Consider the following 25,271-nt stretch of genomic DNA (forward strand, 5'->3'; position numbering starts at 1 on the left):
TCGCTGATGGGCACAGCTCAGGACCTAGGCCCAGGGTGTGCAGAGGAGGTGGCAGGGCAGGAGGGGGAGGGAGGAGGGAATACCTGTCTCTGCGGTGCTTCTTCATGCTTTTCTTCTTCTTGCGCAGGGGTGAGGTGCTCCCACAGCTGCGGGCACAGGGGTAGCTCTTGTGAGCTAGCAGGGCAGCTGGGAATCCCTGACACGGAAGTTGGGAGGGGCTCCTGCCTCCCCCATTGTATGGGTGACCCGAGGCCCATAGGTGAGGCTGGCAGGGAGTGTTTGATGGTGCTGCCCATGTTGCCCCGTGTCACCTTTCCCGAGCCCCTTGGCATCATGAGCCATTGTGGTTTCAAACCTGAAGGTTAGAGGCCTTAGTGGTGGGATTTCTGGTCTTGGTAAGCAAAAGCTGGGCCCCTGTCTGTGTCTAGAGCTGATGCCCTGGGGTGCCCCGGTCTCTTGCTCCTGGAGGTGGCCCTGGCACCTGCCACCCACTGCCACCCTTTCCCGGGGCCCCAACATGCCCTGCCACCCTCCTCACTGACCTGCACTCCGACTCTAGTCTCCTCTTTTTGCTGAGAATGGATGCCAGGGAGGAAGGACAGAAGGACAGGGTTAGTCGGGGTTCTAGAGGGCACACTGGGACTGGGAATGGAGGAAGTTGAGATAGGGTAGGGGCCCAGTGAACACCACCCGCGGGGAAGGGAGCACTGTCGGTGGTCCCTGGAGGGCTTGCGGTGGGAGGGGGGAGTCGACCTTGGTGGAGAGGGGCCGGGCTGGGGCTGGGGGGCTCGGGCCTGTCTCACCGGCTTCTCCGGTGGCCGCCCTTCTTCCTCTTCTTCTTCTTGGGTGGGGGCGAGGTGGAGCTGCTGGACCAGTGCTTGGTCCTGGGGAGAAGGGTTTGGGGTGAGCGGGCGCGGCCCGCTCTGCCCGCCCCACCCCTGGCCGCGGCAGCCGCTCACCTGTACCCCCGGTGCCCGCGGTAGCAAGCGGCTGGGCAGCCGCAGTCCTCGGGGCCCTCGTCCTCCTCTTCGAAGGCCTCGTACCCCAGGCTGGGCTCGGCGCCCTCGGCCAGCCGCGGGGTCTCCGTCAAGCTGCCGGCGACAGGGACGCTGACCACCCGGCACCCTGGGCCATCCCGCACCCAGAGACCTGCAGGGGGAGCCCTGGGGGGCCGGGCGGGAGCGGGGATCTGCGGGACGGTGCCCACGCAGCCCCCAACCTTCTGCGGGGGAGGGGATGTTTTGCAAAAGGTAAGAAGGAGCCCCCACACAGCCATCTTGGCCTTCACCCTTGGGACCCCTCCTGACTCCCCTCCCTGCCCTCCATCCCCTTCTGAGCCCTCCCAGAGCCCCGATTCTGATCCCTGCATCCCTAGGCCCCGCTGCCCTTCCTGTCCCCCTTCCCATCGCTAATCCCTTGCCTCAAAGAGCCTCTTTCCCCTGCCTTAGGGGCCCCCAACTTCACCCTTGTTTCCCATTTTGTCCTCTTCCACTCCTTTCCTCTGGTTCTCAGCCTCTGAAATATTCATAGCTTCTCCCCTCCTCACCCTGCCCGCCCTTCTGCAGCCTGCGGCTCCTTTCCTGATGCCAGCTGCCTCCATCAATCACGCCGGTGGCAGGGGGTGCAGGAGGGTGTGGCCCCTGCAGCCTCCAGGCTCGGCATCCATCTCTGAGCTTCCAGTGTTCTCCGCAGGGACCCCCACCTCCTGCCCTGTACCTCCTGGCCAGCCTCTGTCATGGCTGTCTGTCCCAGTGGCTCTTCTTGGTTGCTTCCTCCTGGGCCTAATGCAAGAGCTTCCAAGCTCCAGAGCAGCCCTTACCCCATTCTGAGTGCTGTGTGACCTGAGTCTGCCACTCCCTCCCTGAGCCAACCTTGCAGCTGAGTGGGGATTGAGAGGTGGGAGGATTTGCAGAGGTAGCAGGTGCTGGGCAGCCTCCTTTTCTATTGTACAAGTTTAGAAGTGACCTCCACAGCCCAGGCTCGGGGGTAGTACGCCCCAGGGTGGTGGCCTCCATCTCCCAGGTCATTAGGGCTGGCTTCAGGAGAAGCCCCTCCCTTCCAGGGGCTGGCCCCCCATCTCACCCTTCCCTAGGCCTAGGAGGGAGCCCAGGGCTTGGAAGGCCAGGTGTCAGGATACCAGCTTTGGAGCACACAGACGGGTGTGAAGCCAGGCATGACCAAGCTGGCCGAGCCTCAAGGTTCTTACTCTACAAGGAGGAGGTTATCCTAGCTTTGGGCAGAGGATTAAGGGAGATTGTTGTGAAGCTCCTGGCCTAAGGCCTGGCTGTGACTGTCATCCCACACGTGGTGGCCGTTATCGGGCAGCTGGCCTCTGACAGCTCTTGAATACCACTAACTCCTCTTCTAGGGGAAAAGAGGCTGCACTTCAGAGGCAGAGACTCTGCAACCTCTGCCTGGAAGACCCATTCTGGCCTTCGAGGAAGGTCACAGCTGCAGAGTAAAAAAAAAATTACATCACAGTGGTAGGGCTGAGAACGTAGCTTAGTGGTAAAATACTTGCCTGGCATACGTGAAGCCCTCAGTACCACATACACAGAAAAAGCCAGGAGTGGTACTGTGGCTCAAGTGGTGGAGTGCTTCCCTTGAGCAAAAAGAAGCTCAGGGAGTCTGGGAAGGTGGCTCCGTGGTAGAGTGCCTGCCTTGCATGCATGAGGCCCTGGGTACTATTCCTCAGCACCACATAAGTAGAAAAAGCCAGAAGTGGTGCTGTGGCTCGAGTGGTAGAGCGCTAGCCTTGAGCTGAAGAGCTGAGGGACAGCGCCCAGGCCCAGAGTTCAGGCCCCACGACCGACAAAATAATAATAATAAATAATAATAATAATAATAATAATAATAATAATAATAATAATAATAATAAGAAGAAGAAGAAGAAGAAGAAGAAGCAGCTCAGGGACCAATAATGCCCAGGGCCTGAGTTCAAGCCCAGAACCGCCTGGACCCCCCCCCCAAAAAATCGGTGTGGTAGTGCACACCTGTAATCCCAGCATTTGGGAGATGGCAGCAGGAGGATCATGAGTTCAAGGTCAGCCTGTGCTACATCCAGCTGGGGATGTAGCTCAGTGGTAGAGTATTTGCCTAGCCTGTGCAAGACTGTGGAGTAGCAGGGAGGAATTTCTGGGGTGATGGAGAGATTCCATTCTCCTGCCCCCACAGAACCAAGCCGCCCCCACCTGCTTCAAACCTTTTGCATTTTTTTATGTTTTTCTTCTGTCTACTGGGGCTTGAACTCATGTCCTGGTCACTTTTTCACTCAAAGCTGGCACTCTGCCACTTGAACCACAGCTCTACCTCTGGTTTTTGTTTTTGGGTCCAGTCGCGGGGCCTGAACTCTGGGCCTGGGCACTGTCCCTCAGCTCTTCAGCTCAAGGCTAGTGCTCTACCACTTGAGCCACAGCGCCACTTCTGGCTTTTTTTCTTTTTGCTTATGTGGTGCTGAGGAATGGAACCCAGGGCCTCAGGCATGCAAGGCAAGCGCTTTACCACTGAGCCAACTTCCCAGCCCTTTGTTTTGTTTTTACTGGTACTTAGAGAAAAGAGTCTCATGGACTTTTCTGCCTAGGCCTGCTTCGAACTGCAAGCCTCAGATCTCAGCCTTCTGAGTAGCTAGGATGACAGGCGTGAGCCACCCGTGCCCAGCTCACATTCCTCTTTCTGAAGCCTGAGGCCCACCTCCTGTCCCTGTTCCGGAATTTCTAACTCCCTCGGCTGACATGTCCAACCCCCATGCTTCCACACAGCCTCCCCATAGCTCATCAGCTACACAAATGCCTGACACATAAAATATAGCCTGTGGCAAAATGACAAAGTGTATGGACAGTAAGGAGTAGGTGACCGGGGGTGGGTGGGGAGGGAGCCTCAGCTGATCCCAGACACAAAAAGACCAAAGCTATTTACAAAATAAAATTGCTTCTTTGTGAGTAGCGTCTTCTCCAGGACCTGTTCTGGCCTGAAAAATGTTCTTTTCCACTCCCTCCATTCCTCTCTCCTTCTCTCCTCCCTTCTTCCCTCCATCCTGTCCTTCACACGTCCTCCTGTGTGCTAGGCAGATATTCTGCCCTTTGAGCCACACCTGTAGCCCAGTCCTGGCCTTCTGAGTTCCCAATTCTGGGCTTGGCTGAATTTCATTTCTTTTTTTTTCTTTTTTCTTTTTCTTTTTTTTTTTTTTTTGGTTGGTCATGGGGCTTGAACTCTGGGCCTGGGCACTGTCCCTCAGCTCTTCAGCTCAAGGCGAGCGCTCTACCACTTGAGCTACAGCGTCACTTCCGGTTTTCTGGTGGTTTATTGGAGATAGGAGTCTCATGGTCTCTCCTGCCCGGGCTGGCTTTGAACCGCGATCCTCAGATCTCAGCCTCCTGAGTAGCTAGGATTACAGGCGTGAGCCACCAGCGCCCAGCTTTCATTTTCTTTTTTTTGCCAGTCCTAGGGCTTTAACTCAGGGCGCTGTCCCTGAGCCTCTCTGTGCTCAAGGTTAGCATTCTACCACTTGAACCACAGAGTCACTTCCAGCCTTTTCTGTGTATGTGGTACTGAGGAATCCAACCCAGGGCTTCATGAAAGCTAGGCAAGCACTCTACCACTAAGCCACAGTCCCAGGCTGAATCTCTTTGATGGACCACTTTCTCCCTGTTCTTCTTTCCCTTCTCTGAACCTTCCAGTCTGTTCCCATTGACTGGAGCATACCAGTTGGCAGGGGGTAGAGTTTGGAGAGGAGGGGGGATTCCAGGTGAGGGGTCTTCCCTGTCTGCCTTGCCTGTCACAGGTCCGTGCTGGTGGGATCAAAGATTACCCAGACCTTGGAGTCACTCATCTAGCATCTCACAGTGCAGAGCAATATGGCTCTGTGACTAATGTGGCTTGCCAGGCAGTATTCTAAACACTTTATGTGAATTTATCTCACTTAATCATGGAGCACTCAGAACAAGCCTAGGACATCATTAATATTTCACCTTATATATAGAGCACATGCAACATATAAGATTACATGTGAAAAAGATGAGAATCTGAGCTGCTTGCTGGGTTGGCACTCTACCTCCAGCCCAGTTTTTGCTTGTTATTTTGGAAGTAGAGTCAAATTTTTTGGCCTGGGCTGGCTTTGAACTGTGATTCTCTGGATCTCAGCCTTGTGAGAAGCAAGAATTATAGGTGTTTCACTGGTGCCCAGCACATTGGTTATTATTATTTTTGTCAGTTGTGGGGCTTGAACTCAGAGCCTGAGAACTGTCCATGTACCTCTTTGTGCTCAAGGCTATGGTTCTACCACTTGAGCTACAGCACCACTTCCAGGTTTTGAGTGGTTAATTGGAGATAAGAGTCTTACAGAGTCATTTCTGCCTGGGCTGGCTTTGAACCATGATCCTCAGATCTCAGCCTCCTGAATAGCTAGGATTACAGATGTAAGCCACTGATGCCCAGCTATATCGGTTTTTCTTTTTTCTTTTTGTCAATTATGGGGCTTGAACTCTGGGCTTGGGCACAGTCCCTGTGCTCTTCAGCTTAAGGTGGATGCTCTAGCACTTGAGCCACAGCACCACTTCTGGTTTTCTAGTGTTTATTGGAGATGAGTCTCACTGAGTTTCCTGCCTGGGCTGGCTTTGGACCGTGAGCCTCAGATCTCAGCCTCCTGAGTTGCTAGGATTACAAGCGTGAGCCACTGGTGCTCAGCTCAATTTTTCTTATAGCATAAATATGGATAGGGATTTGGGATGTCAACAAGATTACTGCTCTCCAGGCTGGTTCTACTGCTAAGGCAAAAGACCATCAGCCTTTTCGTTGGCATCTCCTCTAGCCTGTTTTGCTTCTAGCCAGAACAGCATGGGACATTTGTGCTGGGGGAAACAGGGCTAATTCAAGGACAGCTCTTCTGAGCTGGAGCCAGCAGCAGTCCCTGAATGCATGCCACCTTCCAGGCATGGAGCTAATCCACCGCCTGTAAGGGTTGGACCAATGAGAGAACTTGGCACCCCTCCTTCTAATGCAGCCTTGCTCCAGCCCCCCACTCCCCCTTTGTGTGCGCCTGGGTACTGTCCCTCAGCTGCTTTTGCTCAAGGCTAGTGTTCCACTATTTGAGCCATAGCACCACTTCTGGCTTTTTCTGTTTATGTGGTACTGAGGAATTGAACCTAGGGTTTCATGCATGTTAGGCAAGCACTCTACCACTGAGCTACATTCCCAGCCCCATCCTGTGTTTATTGTTTTGATGGTACCAGGCTTTGAACTTCAAGCTGTATTCTTGCTTGTTAAGCACTCTACCACAGTCATACCCCCATTGCCAGTGGTGTGTGGGTTTCTACCTTTCAGGACATATTTACAAGTGGGAATAACAGGTGCAGAAGGAGCTTGGCTGGGGTCCTGCTGTTAATGACAATGTTGGCATCCTGAGCTGAGATCTGAACAGTCTTCCCTCACCCTCTATTGCTAAGACACAGACAGAACCCAGGTAAGCCACAGGAGATGCTCAGACCCTGGCAGTGGGGCTGATAGTTCCTTTCCTGCATCCACCCTAGTTCCAACTATCTGACAGAGCACCTAGAGAGACCTGTGGTTGTGGACTGCTGCCCTACCCCCACCCAGGGGAGCACTCACGAGTGGGCCCCGGGCCGGTCCTCCCTGGTGAGCACTCCCTCCTTTTCCATCAGCATCTGCCTGAAGGTCCCCACCTTCTGCTGGATCTCCTCCTCTGAGTACCTGCAGAGAACCAGGATTGTGAGGGCTTCTGTTCCTGTCCCTCAACCCCCTCCCTTCCTCCCAGCCCACTCCAAACCCCTTCCAGCACTGGCTCAAAGGCCCACACCCAGATTGTGATAATTTGGCTAATCCTCATTCCTGAGGACCCTCAAGGTCTGTCTTTTTTGTACCAATTCAATGAACCAAACAAATGAATATACAAACAGCCAGAAAATAAACAGCTTGGATGCAGAGGCAGGAGCATCTGGGGTCTCCAGATCCTCAAACAAAACAAAAACAAAATGAAGGCTGTGAAGCCTGGACACTGTTCTTAGTTTTGTTTTTGTTTTTGTTTTTTTCTGTTTTTGGTCAGTCATTGGGCTTGAACTCAAGGCCTAGGCACTGTCCCTGAGCTTCTGTTTGTTTGTTTTTTTGGGTCCGGTCGTGGGGCCTGAACTCTGGGCCTGGGCGCTGTCCCTCAGCTCTTCAGCTCAAGGCTAGCGCTCTACCACTTGAGCCACAGTGCCACTTCCGGCTTTTTTCTTTTTTTTTGCTTATGTGGTGCTGAGGAATCGAACCCAGGACCTCTGGCATGCAAGGCAAGCGCTCTACCACTGAGCCACCTTCCCAGCCCCCGTCCCTGAGCTTCTTTATGCTCAAGGCTAGCACTCTACCACATCACCACTTCTGGCTTTTTCTGAGTTTATTGGAGATAAGAGTCTCATAGACTCTCCAGACCAGGCTGGCTTCAAACTGTGATCTTCAGATATCAGCTTCCTGATTAGCTAAGATTTCAGGCATGAGTCTCCACACCCAACCTTGTGTTAATTTTGGTTCTCCACAGCAGCCATGATTGCTGGATTGAGATCCCCTACTTTCCTGAAGGCCTTTGCCTATCTCTGAGCCTCAGTGTCTTCCTGAGCTTTGGGAGCCCAGCAGACGGGATGGACATACGCCGAGGTGGTTTAGGACAACTGGGCGCAGGTTGTATTTCAAATCCTTAGGGCAGGTGCAAGAGAACCAGCAACCTCTAGTTTTCTCTGAAACTACATGAATGGGTTCTGCCTTGTTCTGTTTCTTTGCCTCCAGTTTCCAGTAGTCTTGAAAAGAAGAAGAAATGTCCCTAAACCTCTACTCAGCTCCATCACACCTGCCCCACCCCGGACCCCAGCCGGCCCTGCTCCTAGCCACAGCCAGATCCCTCCCCCAATCCTCCAGTTCCCTCCCTACACGTGTCCATACTGTACCTGCTCGGGGTCATAGCCCCACCCACATCCAACCGTGTCCAATCGAGGCTAGGCCACGCCTCCATCCGTAGTCAGGCCACGCCCCCGCAAGCTGTGTGGCGCCAGGCTCCGCCCACTCACCCCTGCTCCTCCATCATCTCCTGCAGCTCCATGCACTTGAGCTCCACGCGCCGCTTGCGCTCGTGGTCCAGGATCTCGCGGTGCGCGCGCTTCGCCAGCCCCGGCTCGGCGGCGCGCAGCTCCTCGTCCGCGCGCGGCCAGGCCCCGGACGAGGCGCCGGGCTGCGGGAAGCCGTTGGCGGCGTCGGGCGGGGCGGGCATGCCGGCTGCCCCGTTGTTGACGGTGGAGGACATGGCCTGCGGGCGACACCGACGCTCGGGCTCACCTCCCGCCCGCCGGCTGAACGCCGCTCGCCCCCGGTTAATCTCGGGGATTTGAGGCCGGAGCCGGCGCTAATCCGCCGCAGAGCCGGCATGCCGTTGGCCCTGGGCACACCCAGGTGCGGAGGCCGGGGCCAGCCTGGCCTGCCAGGGGGTGGCTGCACCGGGGTGTCCCGAGGGCCCGGCCGGCCCCGCCGCCGCAGCCCGTGCTGCGGGAACCCATGGCAGAGCTGTTATGGCCTTCAGGCTCACCCCCACCCCAGCCCACTGTCCTGCCTGGTCCAGGGGGTCACGGGTGCTTCTGCCTCTCGGTCTACACCGGGCAACCCTTCTCCACCCCAGGGTGGTTTCCATTCCCATTGCGATCTGGATGGCTTCTCCAAAAGCCCAAGTTACGGTGGGTCTGACCTAGATTAAAGCCCGCAGGACTGTGCCCTCCTTAGTTCAGGAAATACTGCTTTTCATGATAGGACCAAAGGGGGCACTGACACTCTTCAGGTGACCAGGCCCCACTGTGGGCTGGGAGATGGAGTAGGAGTCAGCATAGCTTGTAGGAAAAAAAAAAAAGCCCTGCCTCTGGGTTAGGCCCTAAGTAGGGCAGACAGACAGATGGACAGACAGATAGATACACACATGCACAGCACACACACGTGCACACCAAAGACCTCTAAACAGGAGATGCCTCGAGCTATTTCTATTCCTTTCTCCAAGGCTCTGTTAGTTGCTAAGCAACAGGAAGGCCTCCTTCCCAGGGAGTGGGCTGGGAGGGCCAGGAAGGGAGGAAGAGAAGGGATGGGGCTTGTCAGGACTGGGTAACACTAGCCAGACAACACTCCCCACCCCCATGCCCTTCCCTCTCTGGCTTCAGAGTGTTGGGATTGGGGCATTTCAAACCACAAACTGAAAGGCAAGAAAAGCCTGAGAGACACAAGAGGTTTGGGAGATGAGAGTGGCAGTGATAATGGGGACATAAGCTCCTTGCATGTATTCTTTCCATGAGTTCCAGGCCAGGCCACTCCATGCCTTGCTGTGTGTCCCTGAGGATAGCTGTGCCCCTCTCTGAATGTCTGGTCCCCATTTATGCTCAGGTGCACCATTCTGACTCCCCAGGAGAGGTGAACTCACATGGGAAACTCTTATGCCAAAGCTGCTGGCCTAAATCCAGTCTCTCCACCTCCAAAGCCTTCTGTCTTCCTGCCGCTGTCCCTAGACCAGCCCTGTATTCCTCTTCTGCCAGAGCTCCTCCTGAGATACCTAACAGGCATTGCTCACTCCCAGTGCCTCAGGCTTGGTGAGCAGTTTGCTATTCTATTGGGGTCATGGCCTGGCAGGTGGGAAACCCCTCAGTCTGTTGGGCACCTGAGTCAGGCAGGTGTGGAGTATGGAGACTCTCAATCCTGGCCCTAGGTAGCTCACTTGTCAAGTTTGATTGCTAAACTTGATGTGGTGGTAGCCACCTGTAATCTCAGCTCTCTGGAGACACACAGCCAAGAGGATCAGAGTTAAGTCCTGCCTGAGCTACATCTTCTACATCTTCTTCTACATCTAGGCCATCCAGTTGTTGGTTGCCCCCTCTCCGGGATGCTCTTGACCTGGTTGTCTTCCAAGTCCTGGCTCACAAGCGTCACCTTCCAGAGGCTTTCCTTCACCCTTCTGGCTGGTGCCATCTCCCAGATCATCTTCCTTTAGTTTTAAGATAAGAGCTTCCCCTCGCCCCCCCCCCCACCCACCCAATTCTCCTTGACTTATATTTCTAAAAGTAAGTTTCTGTTTGACCCTCAACCTTACCCTTTTTCTAACCCTAACTCTAACTCGAAACCTAACACTAAACCGAATTATACAGAAATCCTAATAGTAACATAAATACTCAATTTACACTAAAAAAAAAAAAAGAGCTTCCTTTTTTTTGGTGGGGGGAGGGGTTGTGGCATGACTTTAGGCCTTGACCCTTCTAAGTGGCTAAGATTATCATTATCGGTGTGCACCACTATTCTTGGCTGATGGATGGATCTATATTCACAAGGTTTATTAAAAGGCAATCTAGATGGAAAGCCACAGTACTCCAGCCTCACCCATCCCAGACCCAGTATTGGATCCAGTAGCCTGAAGGTCAGAGTCACAAGAACACATCAGAGGCTTATGGGCAATGGAGTCAGAATCTATAAGAGTTCAACAGATGGGAAAAAATGGAAGGACAGAAAGAAATACCACATGCTGAAGCTTCTTCCCAAAACTAACGTTCTAAATTTGGGATGGTGGAGACATAATTTAGAAGTGGTCTATTTAGGAAGGATTTAGGGATTTTCAAAGACTTGGTTTGAGTCAATGCCACGGTGTACCCACACCTTCAGTTACGTCAACAGAAGCAGGATGCCCGGAGGAGAGCTTAAACCATACAGGATGCTCAGAATCCCTCTCACTCATCTGAAGGACTGAGAAAGGGTTCGGATTACACCTGTTTCAGACTTATGCTGAGAACTTCATTAAGGATAGAGATCTCTGACTGGGCATGGTGATGCATGCCTGTAATCCTAGTGACTCAGGAAACAGGTGGCATATCTTTTATTCAAAAGGATGGAGGAGGTTTGAGGCCAGCCTGGGCAAAAGTAGGTAAGACCCCATCTCAACCAACAAGCTGGGGTGGTGGTGATGGTGGTATGCGTCTATAATCCCAGTTATGGGGGAGAGGGAGGTAGGACTTTACTCTTCTTCCTGCGGGCCTCTGAAGTGTCCTTTCCCTCCCTGGCTACGCCTCGGGGTCCAGCACCACGGACAGCTCCCCGCGCCGCCAAGCCTTCACCGCTTCTCTTGGCCACGGCTCTGGGTTTCAGAACCACGGACAGTACCAACTTCCCCAAGCCCAGGGACTTTTTTTCTCTGACCTCCCTAGGCCTCTGACATGGAGCCCCCACACTCTTAAAGGATAAGAATCCTTAGGCAAGAAGTACTGGACAGAGAGAAGACTCATGTGAATTCCAGCTCCCCCACTTCTGCCCAGCGTGTCCGTTTTCCTGTCTGTAAAATGGAGATGGCCAAGTGGGACTACTCATTCTTTCACTATTTTAGCCACAAGCTGGAGATGGTGACAGGTCTATACTGCTCTATCCACGCTCCTGACCCATGCTGCAGGACAAAGGAGGGTACCTGCCTTTGCCTGGGCTTGCAGGAGAGGTCTTACAAGGGGAATTGTGTTTGAACGATGAATCTTCCCCAGGTAAAGCATGAAGTCCAGAAGCAGAGCTGCTCAGGCTAAGCCCCGGGGTGTGGTAGTCTCTTGAGGGGGAGTATGAGATTCTCTTCCCCATCCCCACAGGACTGGGTTTGAACTCAGGGTCTTGTACTTGTTAGAAAGGGGCTCTGCCATTTTAGCTATACCTCTAGCTCTCTTTGCATCTCTGTGTGGGAGTGCATGTGACACACACGCGTGCGCAAGTGCACTATGCAGGTGTATGTCCTGCTTTTTGCCTGGGGGTAGCCTCAGACTGTGCTCCTTCAATTCTTTTTCCTTGCAAATAGCTGGGGCTGGCTACAGATGTGCACCACCATGCCAAGCCAGGAGGAAGGCTTCATGTTGGAAGCTGGGACCATGGACATTGGATGAGACCCTTGTAAAGGCAGAGAGAGAGAGGTGGGGGAGGGAGGGAGAGAGAGAGAGAGAGAGAGAGAGAGAACATGAGTACAGACACTCAGCCTACTGAATTTCCTGGAGAGAAAATATTCTCTGTACCTGTCAGGAACGTGACAGAACTGACAAACACAATACAACTGGGTACTTAGGTGTGAAAGGGAATCTGGGTCTTGTAAAAACAAAAAACCCAAGTCTGCAGTGACAGTGGTTTGTCATGATAGTATATCAGACTGGAAAAGGAGAACTGGAAAAGGAGAACTATCTCTGCCAAGGCCAAGGAATGTGGGCGAGTTCCTTATGCCCAGTCCTTGGCATGGAGGCCAGGCTATGCCAAGACATGGTCATGTTCCCTGAGGGATGCCCCTGCCCATACCCTCTGCCAGCTCCAGCCCGGGAGAGGGAGTGGGCCCAGGCAAAGCCATGTGACTGGAGCCAGGGCACATTGGCCTTCCCTTCATCCCCAGCCAAGAGTCAGAGGCACAGCACCTGGAGATGGCCCGTGAGCTCAAGGCTGAGGCTGACACTCAAGACACGCCTGTAGCCGGGTGCTGGTGGCTCACGCCTGTAATCCTAGCTACTCAGGAGGCTGAGATCTGAGGATTGCGGTTCAAAGCCAGCCTGGGCAGGAAAGACCGTGAGACTCCTATCTCCAATAAACCACCAGAAAACCGGAAGTGGCACTGTAGCTCAATTGGTAGAGCACTCGCCTTGAGCTGAAGAGCTGAGGGACAGTGCCCAGGCCCAGAGTTCAAGCCCCACGACCGACCAAAAAAAAAAAAAAAGACACGCCTGTACCTCAAGTGAATGAAAGATGCAGGGGAGAGGCACTGATGTTTAAAATTCCAGACTGGGGACATGTGACAGACACTTTAGACTGAGCTGGGATGAGTGAAGAGGAGCAAGCTGGTAGGTCTTCTGGAGCTTGAACTCAGGGTCTTTCACTCTTGCTTGGCTTTTTTTGTTCCAGATTGGTGCACTACCATTTGACCCACACCTCCAATTCTGGCTTTTGGGTGGCTATTTGGAGATAACAGTCTCACAGACTTTCCTGTCCGGGTTGGCTTTCAACCTTGAACTCAGAGCTCAGCCTCCCCGAATAGCTAGGATGACAGATGTGAGCCATGGGTGCCCCGCTTAGAAGAGAGATTTTGAGTCAGAGTAAGTGTTGGCAGGACAAAGAAGGAGGAGGAGACATTTTGGCAGAGGGGGCGGGATGTGAGAGGCAAGATGGCAGCATGGTTGTAGGGCAGCTGAGCTCAGGGCCAGCCAGGAGGGGAGGCAGGCAAAGGTGTTCAGAGCCAGTCCATCCCCAGCAGACAAGAGGGAGGGAGCCAAGGAGGGTGTTGAGCCAGGGAGGTCATGAGTCTGGTGCCCTTGCCTTGGTGGCTCCTGCCCTGCGGAAAGAGGTCAGATCTCACAGAGAGGAAAATCCACAGCAGCGAAGACAGCTCTGTGCACATCAAGCAGCAAAAGAGCCAGCCCCACCTCCCGGGGGCCATAACACCTCCTAGGTGCTCTGACTTTACCCCTCAGTTTCCTCATCTGTGCAATGGGTTGCTCCCTAAGCAGTGAATATACATACAATGCAGTGCCCTGGCACAAAATATACCCTATGTTCTTGTCACCTATAAGCTATGCCAACCCGTGAGGTTAACAACACAAGAAATACAAATCCCTAGCCAGCATCGGTGGCTCATGCCTGTAATCTCAGCTACCCAGGAAGCTGAGATCTGAGGATTGAGGATCACAGAAGAAAAGTCATCTCCAAGTTAGGCAGCAAAAAGCTGGATGGAGAGCTGTGGCTCAAGTGGTAGAGTATCAGCCTTGAGTGGAAAAAACAAAGGGACAGCGCCCAAGCCCTGATTTTAAGCCTGAGGATGGGCATGAGCCATGCACCCACAACCACAACAGAATGGAAAAAAGAAAAAAGAGCTACAGATCCCAATAAATCAGGTCGGGTCATGGTGGCATCATTCCACAGTGGCACAAACGCATGGAAGCTAGCCGACCAACAGATCACCTTTCACAGACTCCAGCCAGCCCAGTCCCCTGGAGATCAGTCTCTGTTTAAGACTCAGCCACGGGAGGCTGGAGGCTGGGGCAGGAAGGCTCCAGTGGCCCCTCCGTCTCCTGGGAGGTGGTGCTGTTACCCAACACTGCAGGAGATGTAGCGGGCAGGCGGCTGGAAAGGGAGAAGCGCTGAAAGCCTTCCTTTAAATAATTCAGCATCTGGAGCTTCCGGCGCCCCTGCTGGAGCCAGAGGAAGGCCTTGGAGGGAGCCCCTGAGTTGAGCTGCCTGCGCCAGGCTGGGGGAGGGGGCGGGCGAGCAGGAAGTCCTGCCTGTGAGCGCATCAGCACCGCTGCTGCGTTGTCCCTTCACCTCATCCACTGTGACTCCCCCTCTCCTGTCTGCCTCCGTCCAATCTAGGGCTGGCTCAGCTGTGCCTAGGCAGGGCTTGGCCTGTCCCTTCTTCTTGGCTGAGCTAGCACGGTTCCCAGAGCCAAAATGGGCACTCAGGATTGGCTTGCATGGAAGAAAGGCTGTTTTGTTGGCATGTGTGTCCGGGCAACCTGTCCAGCCTCAAGCAAATTCCCATCTCGTTTCACCCAGGAATCTGATGGCCCATGCTGTTCCTTGTGCCCAGAATGCCCTTCCTCCTCCCATCCTTGCAAGACCTCCAGCATCACCTCCTCCGAGAAGCCTCTCCTGATTGACTGGAAAGACATCTGCAGGGGACGCCTCACTCACTGGCTGCCATGGGGCTCCTTGGCTTACTTTATTCTGCTCTGTTCAATCCCAGATGGACTGAGGCCATAATTGGGCTGGTCTGTGTTCCTGCTCCTAGCACCATGGCACAGGGAAGCCTTTTGGGACTGTCTGCTCAGATGGCAATCTCACTACTTGTGTTTCCCACACCATCTCCAAGGTTCCCAGTGGGAAACCTTCTTAGTTCCTGACCCCAAATATGCCCAGTCTGTTGTGATTTGCACAAACCACATGGGGGCCCAGCTTCATCTAAATAGTGGGAGGGAGGGAGGTTTTGATTTGAATTCCCAAGCCAGAAATCTGGGTGGCAGGTCCCCAGGGATAAAACCCACTGCTATGCACTGCTTAACGAGGTCCCAATGCCAGGAAATGTAGCCCAGGTGAGACCAGCACAGGCCCCAGCAGCCTGGACAGGCCACCGAAGCCTTCGGTTGGCCAGGCCCAGCCTGCATCTCAGATGAGCTACAGCACTGGACAGCAGCACTCCTGGCCCACTGAGTGGGTGGAATGGACCAGAACAGGCAGTACGAGCTACTGAAAACAGACCAGTTGAGGCAGAAGAGCGCTGGGAAGCCAGCATCCATACCACAAGAACGACTTCCATGCCCCCCTCCCTGCACTCTCATGGGACAAAGGGACCTAATCCATAGCCAACCCACCCTGTTTCTCCTAAGAGCCTTTGGTTGCCTTCCTGGAGGCTTCCAGAGCTAGAGGGGGTTTAGGGATGGGCTCCTGGCCTTGGAGGAAGGTCTGGAGATGCTGAGCTGAGTCCAGGAGGCAGCATGCATGCCAGAGGCCCTGGCACAGGTCCCTGAGTTTCCTGAGGCCCAGCCATGCTGGCCTCTGGGGCTGACCCTGTCATCAGAGGAGCCATGAACTCTCCCAGCTAATACAGCCCCCTTCCCCTCTCCCCAGGACCAGCTCTCCCAGGTCCTGAAGAAGGCAAGATGGACTAGATACTGTATGTCCAGGTCTCTTTTCCTCTTCAGCCTCAGTTTTCCTCATCTGGACCCAGTGTCAGGACCTGGATTAGGGATTCATGGACTCTGAGTTCCTCAACAGCTCAAGATTGAAAAGATTCAAGTTGAAAGGCACATGTGTCTACTCATGTGCTAGGAGCAGAGAGGGTGGGGGCCAGACAGACAGCCCCCTTCCAGCCTCCAGCAAAGGGTGTTGGGAGAAGCCAGGGACACAGCTCTCCAACAACTATGCCATCTCATTCTGGAAAATTCCTTCTATTGACTCAGCTCTAATCAGGCAGGCTGCCTTGGGCATCTCCCCCCAGGTTCCTGCTGGGCTGGCTGAGATCAAAGAGAGACAGAGAGAGCTGGGCTGGGGGCTGGAGCATCGCCTGTTTTCCCTATCCATCCAGATGTGCCTCTTGTTGCTAGGCAACAGCCTCTAGTCTCTCCCGGTCCTTCCTCCCCCCAGGGGCTGCAGGATCGGGCAGTAAAGGGGGAGAGAGAAAGAAAGGGGGGGGGACCCCATATTCATCTGTGTGTCTTTTCTTAGCACACTAAAGGCTTCTGTCACCAAGCTGGGAGCCTTCCTTGCTGAGAAATCACTTCCCTCCATGTTGAGGTAGGGGGAGCGTTGACCCTCCCTTCCAAAAGGACCACTTTCTCTCCTCCTGCTTGTATGTGTCTCAGTATACTCAGAACTCATCTCCTGTGTCCCATGCACACACATCACTCTCTTAGGAAGAGAGACAAAGGACTTGTCACTTGGGGGACACAGAGGCCTAGCCAGGGGAAGGGACCCCAGGGGGTCACTGGGAGAGTCCAGACAAGATTACAGAGTAAGCTCTGGAACCCATATGGGAACCATTTGATTTTGAGAAAATGGCTCTGAAGACATTCGCACTCTTATTTTTGAGTGGGTTGCCTTTTTTTTCTCCTAAAACGTAGGATGCGTTTCATAGTAGTTTTTTTTTTCTTTCTGTTGTTGTTTCAAGTGCTATAATTTAAAACTGTAAGTTGTGTTTTGAAACAGGCATTAAAATGTACTGTGGGCTGGAGGGGCTGTAACTGACTAAATAATGCAAATGGAATCATTTGATCACAGTTTAATATTTGCATATTTTATCAACCCTATATTGCTCATCTCCCTCTTCTGTTTTTGGACTGAATATGTGTACTGCAACCCAGCCATTGTTATGTGGTGACCTACTTACATCACAGCTTATTTAGGATTTTAAGATCTCTCCCCACTAAAAAGGTCTTTATGGCTTTTGGGGATGTAGGACAAAAATTCCCTCCCTCCCTCCCTCCCTCCCTCCTTTCCTCCCTTTCTTCCTTCCTTCCTTCCTTCCTTCCCTTTTATCTTTCCTTCCTTCCTCCCTTCCTTCCTTCCACAGGGTTTTGCTATGTAACCCAGCCTGTTCTGGAATTCAGGGTTTTTCTCAGTGCTGGGATTACAGGCCTCCACTACCACACCCAGCTGACAATCTTTTCTTTTTAAGCACAAGGGCTCATCTCTGAGTTCTGCCCTTAGATGGTCAACCTTGGGCAGCAGCTCTGGTGCCCTTGGTCCTGCCTCTCTTGCTAACTGCTCACTGCCAGCTACACTGCAGCTCACTGAAGCTCTTCCTAACCCCCCTGGCCAGCACCCCCTGGCACACACTTCAACTCCAAGAGGCACAGCTTTCCAGGGTCCTTGACAAATGGCAACCAATTAATGTCAATTAATCTGATTAGCCTAAATAGTTAATTAAGCAGTTAATTAACAACATCATTGACAATAACCCATAGCTCCTGAGGGATTGGGGTGATGATTTGGTGGGGGGAGCCCTTCAGGTTGCACTGGGAGGGGACACTTCTTATGTAGAGTGGTCTCTCCAAGCCTCCACCGGCACTGCCATCAGTCCAGAATCTCCATGTGGGAATTGAACCCCATTCTAGCTAGCAGCTCCTCCCAGGTCCCTGGCCAAGGGGGACAGGCCCACAGAGGAGTAGGGCCTTCCATCTGAGGCAAGCAGATTCTGGAGTGGAGCCCCTGCATCTGCTGCTACTGCCTCTCCAAACCAAGCACCTCCTAGTGTTCCCCCTTCATCAGGGCCACAGGACTTCTGCAGGCTGCAGAGCAGTGCTAGAAAGGAATGGCACCTGAGCATGCACTGTGACCTCCCATAAAGGACAAGAGCAACTGGCCCTTCACACTCAAAGAGGAACTGGCCCCATGGCAGCACCACTTCTGATCTGAGAAGTATGGACGACATTGCGGGGGGGAGTAGCTCTGTGCCTCAGTTTCCCTCTGCTGTAGCTTTCCACTTCACAAGATGCCCTAAGGAAGAGTGAGATGTTCCAACGCCCACAGCAGAGTCTGGGAAGATTCCAAAGGAGATCAAAGTCAAACATCGAGTCAGTTGCCAGTGCTCATACCTATAATCCTAGCTAATGAGGATCCCTTTGAACTTAGAATCTCAGTTCAAAGCCAGCCTGGGCAGGAAAGTCCATGAGACTCTTATGTTCAATTAATCAACATAAAGCTGGAAGTGGAGCTGTGGCTCAAGTGGTAGAGCACCAGCTTTGAGGGGAAAAAAAGCTAAGGGATAGTGTTCAGGCCCTGAGTTCAAGCCCCAGGACTGATGTGCATGAGTGTAAATGCACATGCACATGCACACTCATATACATACACAGAGGACAAAGCTTGAAAAAGTGCAGACCCCCAGACCCAAACTTAGATCCTAAATCCATCCTTAGGAGTAAGACCTAGGAAACTGCTCATCACAGATTGTTGTAGAAATACAGAAGCAGGGATTCTGCATTTTCAAATCAGGGCTGTAGTGGTTTCTAGGTGTCCTGGGTTGGTCCTGGGCCACGTGACCTGTGTCCTGAAAACACACCCCTGCCCCCCCTCCCATTCTCTCCATCTGTTCAAATCACGCTCACCCTTCGGGTGTGACTGTCCTGAAACAGCTCTGTGCCAGGAACATTCTTTGTCTTCTAAGCTGTCTGTGGGAGAATGAGGTTTGCCTGGCACACGTGATCCCCATAAGGCCTTCCTCTCCAGCTGGGTCCCTGGATCCTTGGTCCCACCCTTGACCCTCCCATGCTGCTTCATTCTTCAGTGCATGGTGGTGACCTCTCCTCCTCTCTCTGCTCCTGCTGTCCCCTTGCCAGACATGCTCCCCCCTTTCACCCCCCACCTCGGAAGTCACCCAGGCAGACAGCCCTGGCCCATGCTCTTGCACATTCCCATACAACCTGCACCTCACCCACCACAAGTGCTCTCAGTGTGTCAGCCTCACTTCCACCCTCCTTCCTCTACCCAGTGTCCAGCACCGACCAAAGAAATGACAATGGAGGGTTTTGGTTTTTTTAGTTCAGAGTTTGATGAATCCACATGAAGCTATGAAGGCCCATACACGCTTTCTGCTGTCCAAAGAGCAGAGGACAGACAGTATTCAAGAGGAAGAGCTGAGAAAGTACTCTGGGAAGAATAATGGAGGGTCACAAGAACCAAGACCCATGTGTCCAGGTCAGATGAGGGAGGAGGCGGGACTTCCTGACAATGGGACCACTGAGAGTCTCAGCTTAGCTCCTGCCCCTCAGAAGCCCCCTCTAGAGCCCTGATTGGGTGGATTGGTGACTCCTATAAACATGACGACCACTCTGCCAACCTGAAGCCTCAAATGGGGGTGGGCTAGAGGTCACCTGCCCTTCTTTCTGGCCCCACCCTTGGGTTGTCCTTCCTTCCTGGACACCCTTGTCTGGAGCTCTGGCCTGGTCAAATCTCCCAGGGGTCCATCTCTTCCCGTCTTCAGTTGTGCCATTGCCTCCTGTCCTGGTGTCCCTCTTGTTCTGTCTCCCTAACCCGGCCACTTATGACCTTGTGACTTTCCGTGTGACTTTGCTCACTTTCCAACTCACTTTTCCCAGCTCCAACAGGATTCTCAGTGTCCTTGGAGGCCCACCCCAGCCTGCTGTCCCCACCTGCTGCCCTCTATTTCCTGGCTTTTCCCTGCTCTAATGCATTAGATAACTCATTCTCCCCTGCATCCAGCTTTTCTAGACTTTCCCACAGCCTTTCATACCATCTCATTCATTTATTAATTTTTTTGTGGTACTGTAGTTCTTGAGCTGCCTGGCACTTGAGCCATGCCCCAAGTCCTCTTGGTTTGCTTTTCACATAGGTTCTTTTGCCCTGGCTAGCCTTGGACCAGATCCTCCTACCTCCATTTCCCAAGCATCTGGGAGTACAAGAATGTACCACCATGCTCAGCTGGTGGGATTCTTGGTGGATTTTATTTTCCTCTTGGTTTTTGTATGTCTCAAGTCTTGTACAATGAAAACCTCTATCTTGCTCCCCCCTTCCTTCCTTTGTTTATTTCTTCCTTTCTCCTGTACTACTTGGAATTGAACCCAGGGCCTCATACATGCTAGGCAGTTACTCTACCACTTGGGCCATATCCTAGGCCCTTTGGTGTCTTTTCTTTTGTGTTAATCTCAGGGCTTGAACTCGGGACCTGGGTACTGTCCTTGAGCTTCTTTTTGATCAAGGCTAGCACTCTACCACTTGAGCCACAGCTCCACTTCTGGCTTTTATTTTTGGTGGTTAATTGGAGATAAGAGTCTCATGGACATTCCAGCTTCTGCTGGCTTTGAACTGTAATCCTCAGACCTCAGCCTCCAGAGTAGCTGACTGCTGCTGAGTAGTCAGAACCTGACTGCTGTATTTTGTTTTTAAGATGAGGTTTCCCTAACTTTGGACTATCCTCAAACTGGCAATTCTCCTGTCTCTGCCTCTAAGGTGGCTGGGATTATAGACATGCCTCTCTCCCTCTCTCTGCCCACCCCCCCTCCTTTTGGAAACAGGATCTTGTTATGTAGCCCAGGCTGGCCTCAAGCTCATGACTGCTGGGATTTCAGTCATGTGCCACAACACCTGGCCATCTATAAAATCCGAAAGAATTCAACACACCTGCTTTGGCTTGCCTCTGTCCAGGGAAGTCTGGGAACCAAGGGCAGGAAGGGGGCTCAGCGCCGTAGATCCCTGCCAAGGAAGCTGCCTGGACCCCAGGGTCTGGGGAACCTGGCTCAGCCTCCTCACAGCCCTCAGCGGCTCTGGCAGATGCTGAGGGAGCTGGGCACTGCCTGACAGCTTCTGCTGGCACCGTGGCCCCTGCAGTGGGCAGGAGGCCAGGGTGAGGGCGGAGGAGGCAGAGGCCCGGCTGCCTGCTGAGGAGGCGGCACTGCAGACCAGACCGGCAGGCTGGTGGCTTCTAGCTACAGGGCCATCTCTGGCGTCAGCGCACATGTGGCTGCTGAGGTCTTTCTCCAGAGCCAACAGTCCACCTGGGCCTAGATCCCTTTAGAGAATATGGGCACAAACATCACAGTCACCTCCCGTGCTCGTGGACAGAGGAGAATGAAGGAGGAGGGCAGAGGTGTCGTCGCAAGAAGAACCTAGGCCAGGCTGGTGAGGGGCTTCGCACCCTTTTTCTGATCCCCCCTCCCTGGCATGCTCAGCCCCCACCGCTTCCCCCTTTCACTTCACCCCAACCTCTAACCCTAGTGCTCCTGTAGGTATCACCTCTCTGAGTCCCTTCTCCTCACCAAGCCTCTTCTGTCTCTTGAGGGTCCCTGTACCTCTGGGATTCCAGCCCTTTGCTGGCCTCAGTGTTGCGACTAGGCAAGAAGCTCTCCGTTGCCTTCCGGTCATTCCCAATCCTCTGGACCAGCTTCCCTGCCAGCTCTACTCAGGCCCTTTGTCCCCAGATGGACCTACAACATCCCCTTTTTTCCTCCATCCGTGCCTCAGGCCTGCCTGCCCCGCCCTGCTGCTCCTGCATTTGTGCATGGAGGCAGATGCCCTAGGCCTGGAAGGCACCTTCAAGGTCCCCACAGCTCACCCAAAGACAGGACCATGGAAGATCTGGTCTTGGCTCAGCTGGAGGGCTTTCTCAGACAAGTCCCAGGGCCTCTCCCATATTTCCCCCTTTCATTGGAAACCCAAGTCAGGCATTGGGAGGGACAAGTGAATTTGAGATCTCAGTTGGGACAAATCAAAGCTTGAAACACTGACTCAGATATCTGCTAAGGAAACCACAGGTTTCCTGAGGTACAAATCAACGGAGCAAAAAATCTGGAAATCTAGGTGCTGACAGGGACTTTGGGAGGATTGAGGCAAACCGATCACCTGAGAGTCAAGCACACTGGGATCATTTAATGATAGACAGGGACGTGTTCAAGGTCAAACAAGAAGTCAGGACTGGATTTCTGCCCTAGGACCACTCAGGTCCCTATTACATGCCTCCTCTGACTCCCGTTGGCACGGGTGGCTGCCGCCCCAGAGCACCTGCAGAGCTGAGGACGGGGGGGGGGGGGGGAGAGGGGGCCCGGTGTCGTGGAAGTCACCTTAGGGAGCCCCTGAGGCAAGAGGCTTAGGCCATACCCAGACTTTGCTCTGCGACCTTTGGAAAGTCACATCACACCTCTCTTTATTTTGTTCCTCTGTGAAGAGGAGACAGGGGCACCTTGGCACCAGGTCACATGAGGACAAGATGAGAGCATCGTTGTGAGAGTCAGGCTGTGGGCAGCTGGGCAGGGCTAAGGAAGAGGAGCCAGGCTCCCCTCGTCTCCTCATGGCTTCTGGGACTGGAGCTGCTCTGACTCTATCCTGTGGGCAATCAGATGTGGCCAGAGAGGTGGGCAGGGAGGGAGGCTCCAGTGGCACTAGCAGCTGCTTGTGACCATGGGCCATTTCAGGAAGTGAGGTGGAACCACTCAGAAGCGAACAATCAGTCACCAGCTTGTGCGGGTCAGCAAGAGGCAGCCAAGCACAGGGGGTGGGGTGCAGGTGTGGCAGTGAGCAGATGGGCCTCCCCACACTCCTCTTGTGGAGGGGAGATAACAGCAGGCATGGGCATCCAGATGCCAGTGCAAAGCTCTTTCACTGACCTTGTGGAGAGCCATGGCTGCGCTCGCTCTCCTGTGTGCCTCAGGCTCCCCACCTGTAAAGCTGGCGCCATGCATCAAGAACCTGACACTTAGCTGGGCCTTGATACCTGCTTGGGGCAGGTTATCAGAAATACTTCTGACCCCAGGGGAAGGCAGCTGGGCTAGCTTCATGACCTTGAAAAAGTCACTCAGTTCTTGGTTCCTCAGTTCCAGAGAGAAGGGGGGGAGGGAGGGAAGGAGAGAGGGAGGGAGAGAGAACGGTATCTTTCGTGGGAAAGCTTTTGTGTGGACTCATAGAACCAGCCCATGCCAGCAGTATGCCTGGTGTGGAGGCTGGTGTGATGCCCTCAATCAGTGTCAGCCTCCTCTGGAAAGAGCAATGGTGTGCTTCAAACAGTATCCCAAAATTGCGGCCTTTGGCAGCTCCAGCTCCTCCTCTTTCAGGGATTTTTGTTTTTAAGACAGGATCTAGCTATGTAAACCAGGCTAGCCTCAAACTCATGATCCTCCTGTTTCAGCATCTGAGTGCTGGGATTATGGACATGTACTACCATACCTGTCAATAAGGCCTTACTTGTATTCTGTTTGCTAAACTTACCAAGCATCTTACAGCTTACAAGGAATTTCCCACCCCTCATCTGGGTGATGTGTTTCCACAGCTAGGTCTCTCTGACTTCAGAGTTCATGACTGTCAACCCACCCACCCACCCCTACCTCTGCAAATGCAGCCCACTCTTTAGTCACTCTTCAAGCATTCCTCCTCCACCTGGCACAGAAGAGTGGATGGGGCGTAAAGTTAAGGCATCCAGAAGCTGATGTTGTGTGGGAGCAATTTCCTAGCCAACTTGATCCTATTTCTGGCTCAGGAAGAATCTAGTACAAGCTAGGGCCATGACCTTAAGATGCCCCTTGGACTGGAGAACTCTCTTCTCCATCAAAATACCTGCCTTTTCTCTTGACACAGAACAAATGACCAGCCCAGACTGGTGTGAATGCAGAGATCTCATGAGAAGTTATGGCTGGAAGTTTTACTTGAAATACCAGATCGGCCCTGGGTGTCTTTCTCTCGGCTTGAGCCCAGAGCTGTTCTCACAATGGATCTGCTTCCAGGGACAGAGGCTGCCAGGCAGCTTCCACACCGTCCAGGCAGGAGCCCTGGGAGGGCGGGAGGTAGGAGGCGGCAGCAGCCAGGCCCAGGCTACCTCTCTTCGCTCGGCCCTGGGGCTGGGCCCACTCTGAGCCTTAAGACCCTCTAGCCGCAGAGAACCCTTCTCCCCAACTTGCACTGGCAATCTCCGCATCTGCGTCCCTCGTTCGGTTCTCTTGGCCCGCTCCCGGCTCCCCGGGGGCGTTCGGATGGCTGGGAAAGGGGCCAGACTGTGCCCTATTGCGGGCACCCCCTGCTGGACAGAGGCCCAGCATCCAGGAGGGGCCGGCTCCCTCCTCCCTTTCCAGAATCTCCCTAGGATCCCTGCATCTCTCCCTCCCTTCCCTGGGGAGCAGGTGCTCCCCCTTAGCTGGAGGAGGGCCTGGATGGAAGCTGGGGTTCCCTTGGCACCCCGCGGGCTAGACTGGTGTCATTCACACCAGGACCGTCCTGTCCCTCACCGCGCAGGGCTGCCACTTTCTCTATCCCTCTAGTGAAAAGAACATCGGCCCTCGTCTCAGTTCCCCAAGTCCCCCAGCCCAGGTCCTCGGGAGCCCCTGACGCCCCCGCAGCCCCCCCCCCCATTCTCACCCGCAGCTCCGGGGCCGCGGTCCACACTGCTCCACCCCCCCCCCCCCCCCCGGTTCTGAGGCCTGCAGAGGTCCGACCCGGCTCCCAGCGGGGGCTCTCACCTCCCCTCTGATCGCCGCGCTCCACCGGGCGCCGGAGCTGGGTACTTCGGCCCCGCTTCTCCGGGGCGGCCGGGCGGGCAGGGCAGCTCCGCGGCCCCGCGGCCCCACGGCCCCACGCCCGTCTTCCCGCCGCCGCCGCTGCTGCTGAAATGCTGGACAGCGCACCGCCACCGAGACGGCCTCCCGAGCCTTCTGAGGGCCAGAGAGGCCCGGCAAGCGGCGCCCAAAGCACCCACAGCGCCCCCGCCGGCTTGGAGGACCGCTCGCGGCCAGGCGCTGGGCCGACTCGGCCTCTCCCACCCTTTGCCTACGAGGCACCTAGGGTCGAAGGAGGCCGTTAATTTGGGATTGGGAACGACACTATACTGAATCTCTGGTGGGACTTTCACAGCCTGTACTAGAACACCTAATTGGGACCGGATGGTGGTGGCTCACAAATGTAATTCTAGCTGCTCTGGAGGCTGAGACCTGAAGATCACAGTTCAAAGCCAGCCCAGGCAGGAAAACCTGTGAGACTTATTTCTGATAGACTAAACAAAAAGCCGGAAATGGAATTGTGGCTCGAATGGTAGGGTTCCAACCTTGAGCAAAAGAAGCTCGGTACAGCATCCAGGACCTGAGTTCAAGCCCTAGGACCGGCAATAACAACAACAAAAACATTGCATGATGCTGAGTGCCATTCCTGGGTCTGAGTGCATTCGCGGTGAGTCTTTGCATGCAGGTCTGTGTCTAGCTGTGTGTGTGTGTAGGTGTGCACGCGCGCAAGTGCATGCATGCACGCGTGCTCCTCTGCTTCTGCAGCTGTGACTTCTTGGAATCTCTGTG

The 25,271-nt window shown here is 54.0% G+C and overlaps 1 protein-coding gene and 1 long non-coding RNA gene across 4 annotated transcripts in view; one reads left to right on the top strand and one right to left on the bottom strand.

Annotated features, from left to right (window-relative positions):
- The window catches only part of Srrm3 (serine/arginine repetitive matrix 3), a 43,359-nt gene extending 18,846 nt beyond the window's left edge, over nt 1-24,513 (bottom strand). For both annotated transcript variants that reach the window (XM_070033639.1, XM_070033638.1), the window contains exons 1-7: nt 24,447-24,513; nt 8,052-8,287; nt 6,604-6,705; nt 960-1,091; nt 804-884; nt 543-572; nt 84-146 (exon numbers count right to left, since the gene is read on the bottom strand). In XM_070033639.1, coding sequence (XP_069889740.1) covers nt 84-146; nt 543-572; nt 804-884; nt 960-1,091; nt 6,604-6,705; nt 8,052-8,284 — 641 coding nt within the window. In that variant the 5' untranslated portion in view covers nt 8,285-8,287; nt 24,447-24,513. The remainder of the gene's footprint in view (nt 1-83; nt 147-542; nt 573-803; nt 885-959; nt 1,092-6,603; nt 6,706-8,051; nt 8,288-24,446) is intronic.
- On the top strand, nt 8,125-10,155 carry LOC138834866 (uncharacterized). 2 transcript variants are annotated; one of them, XR_011374280.1, is made up of 3 exons: nt 8,125-8,708; nt 9,400-9,602; nt 9,861-10,155. It is a non-coding gene; the product is annotated as an uncharacterized lncRNA (long non-coding RNA). The 2 variants fall into 2 exon arrangements; XR_011374281.1 differs by having other exon boundaries at nt 9,422-9,602.
- Nucleotides 24,514-25,271: the final 758 nt, after the last annotated feature.

The sequence above is a fragment of the Dipodomys merriami genome, unplaced genomic scaffold (genome assembly GCF_024711535.1).
Source record: "Dipodomys merriami isolate MVZ:Mamm:240054 unplaced genomic scaffold, mDipMer1.0.p SCAF_22, whole genome shotgun sequence".
NCBI classification, from domain to species: domain Eukaryota; kingdom Metazoa; phylum Chordata; class Mammalia; order Rodentia; family Heteromyidae; genus Dipodomys; species Dipodomys merriami.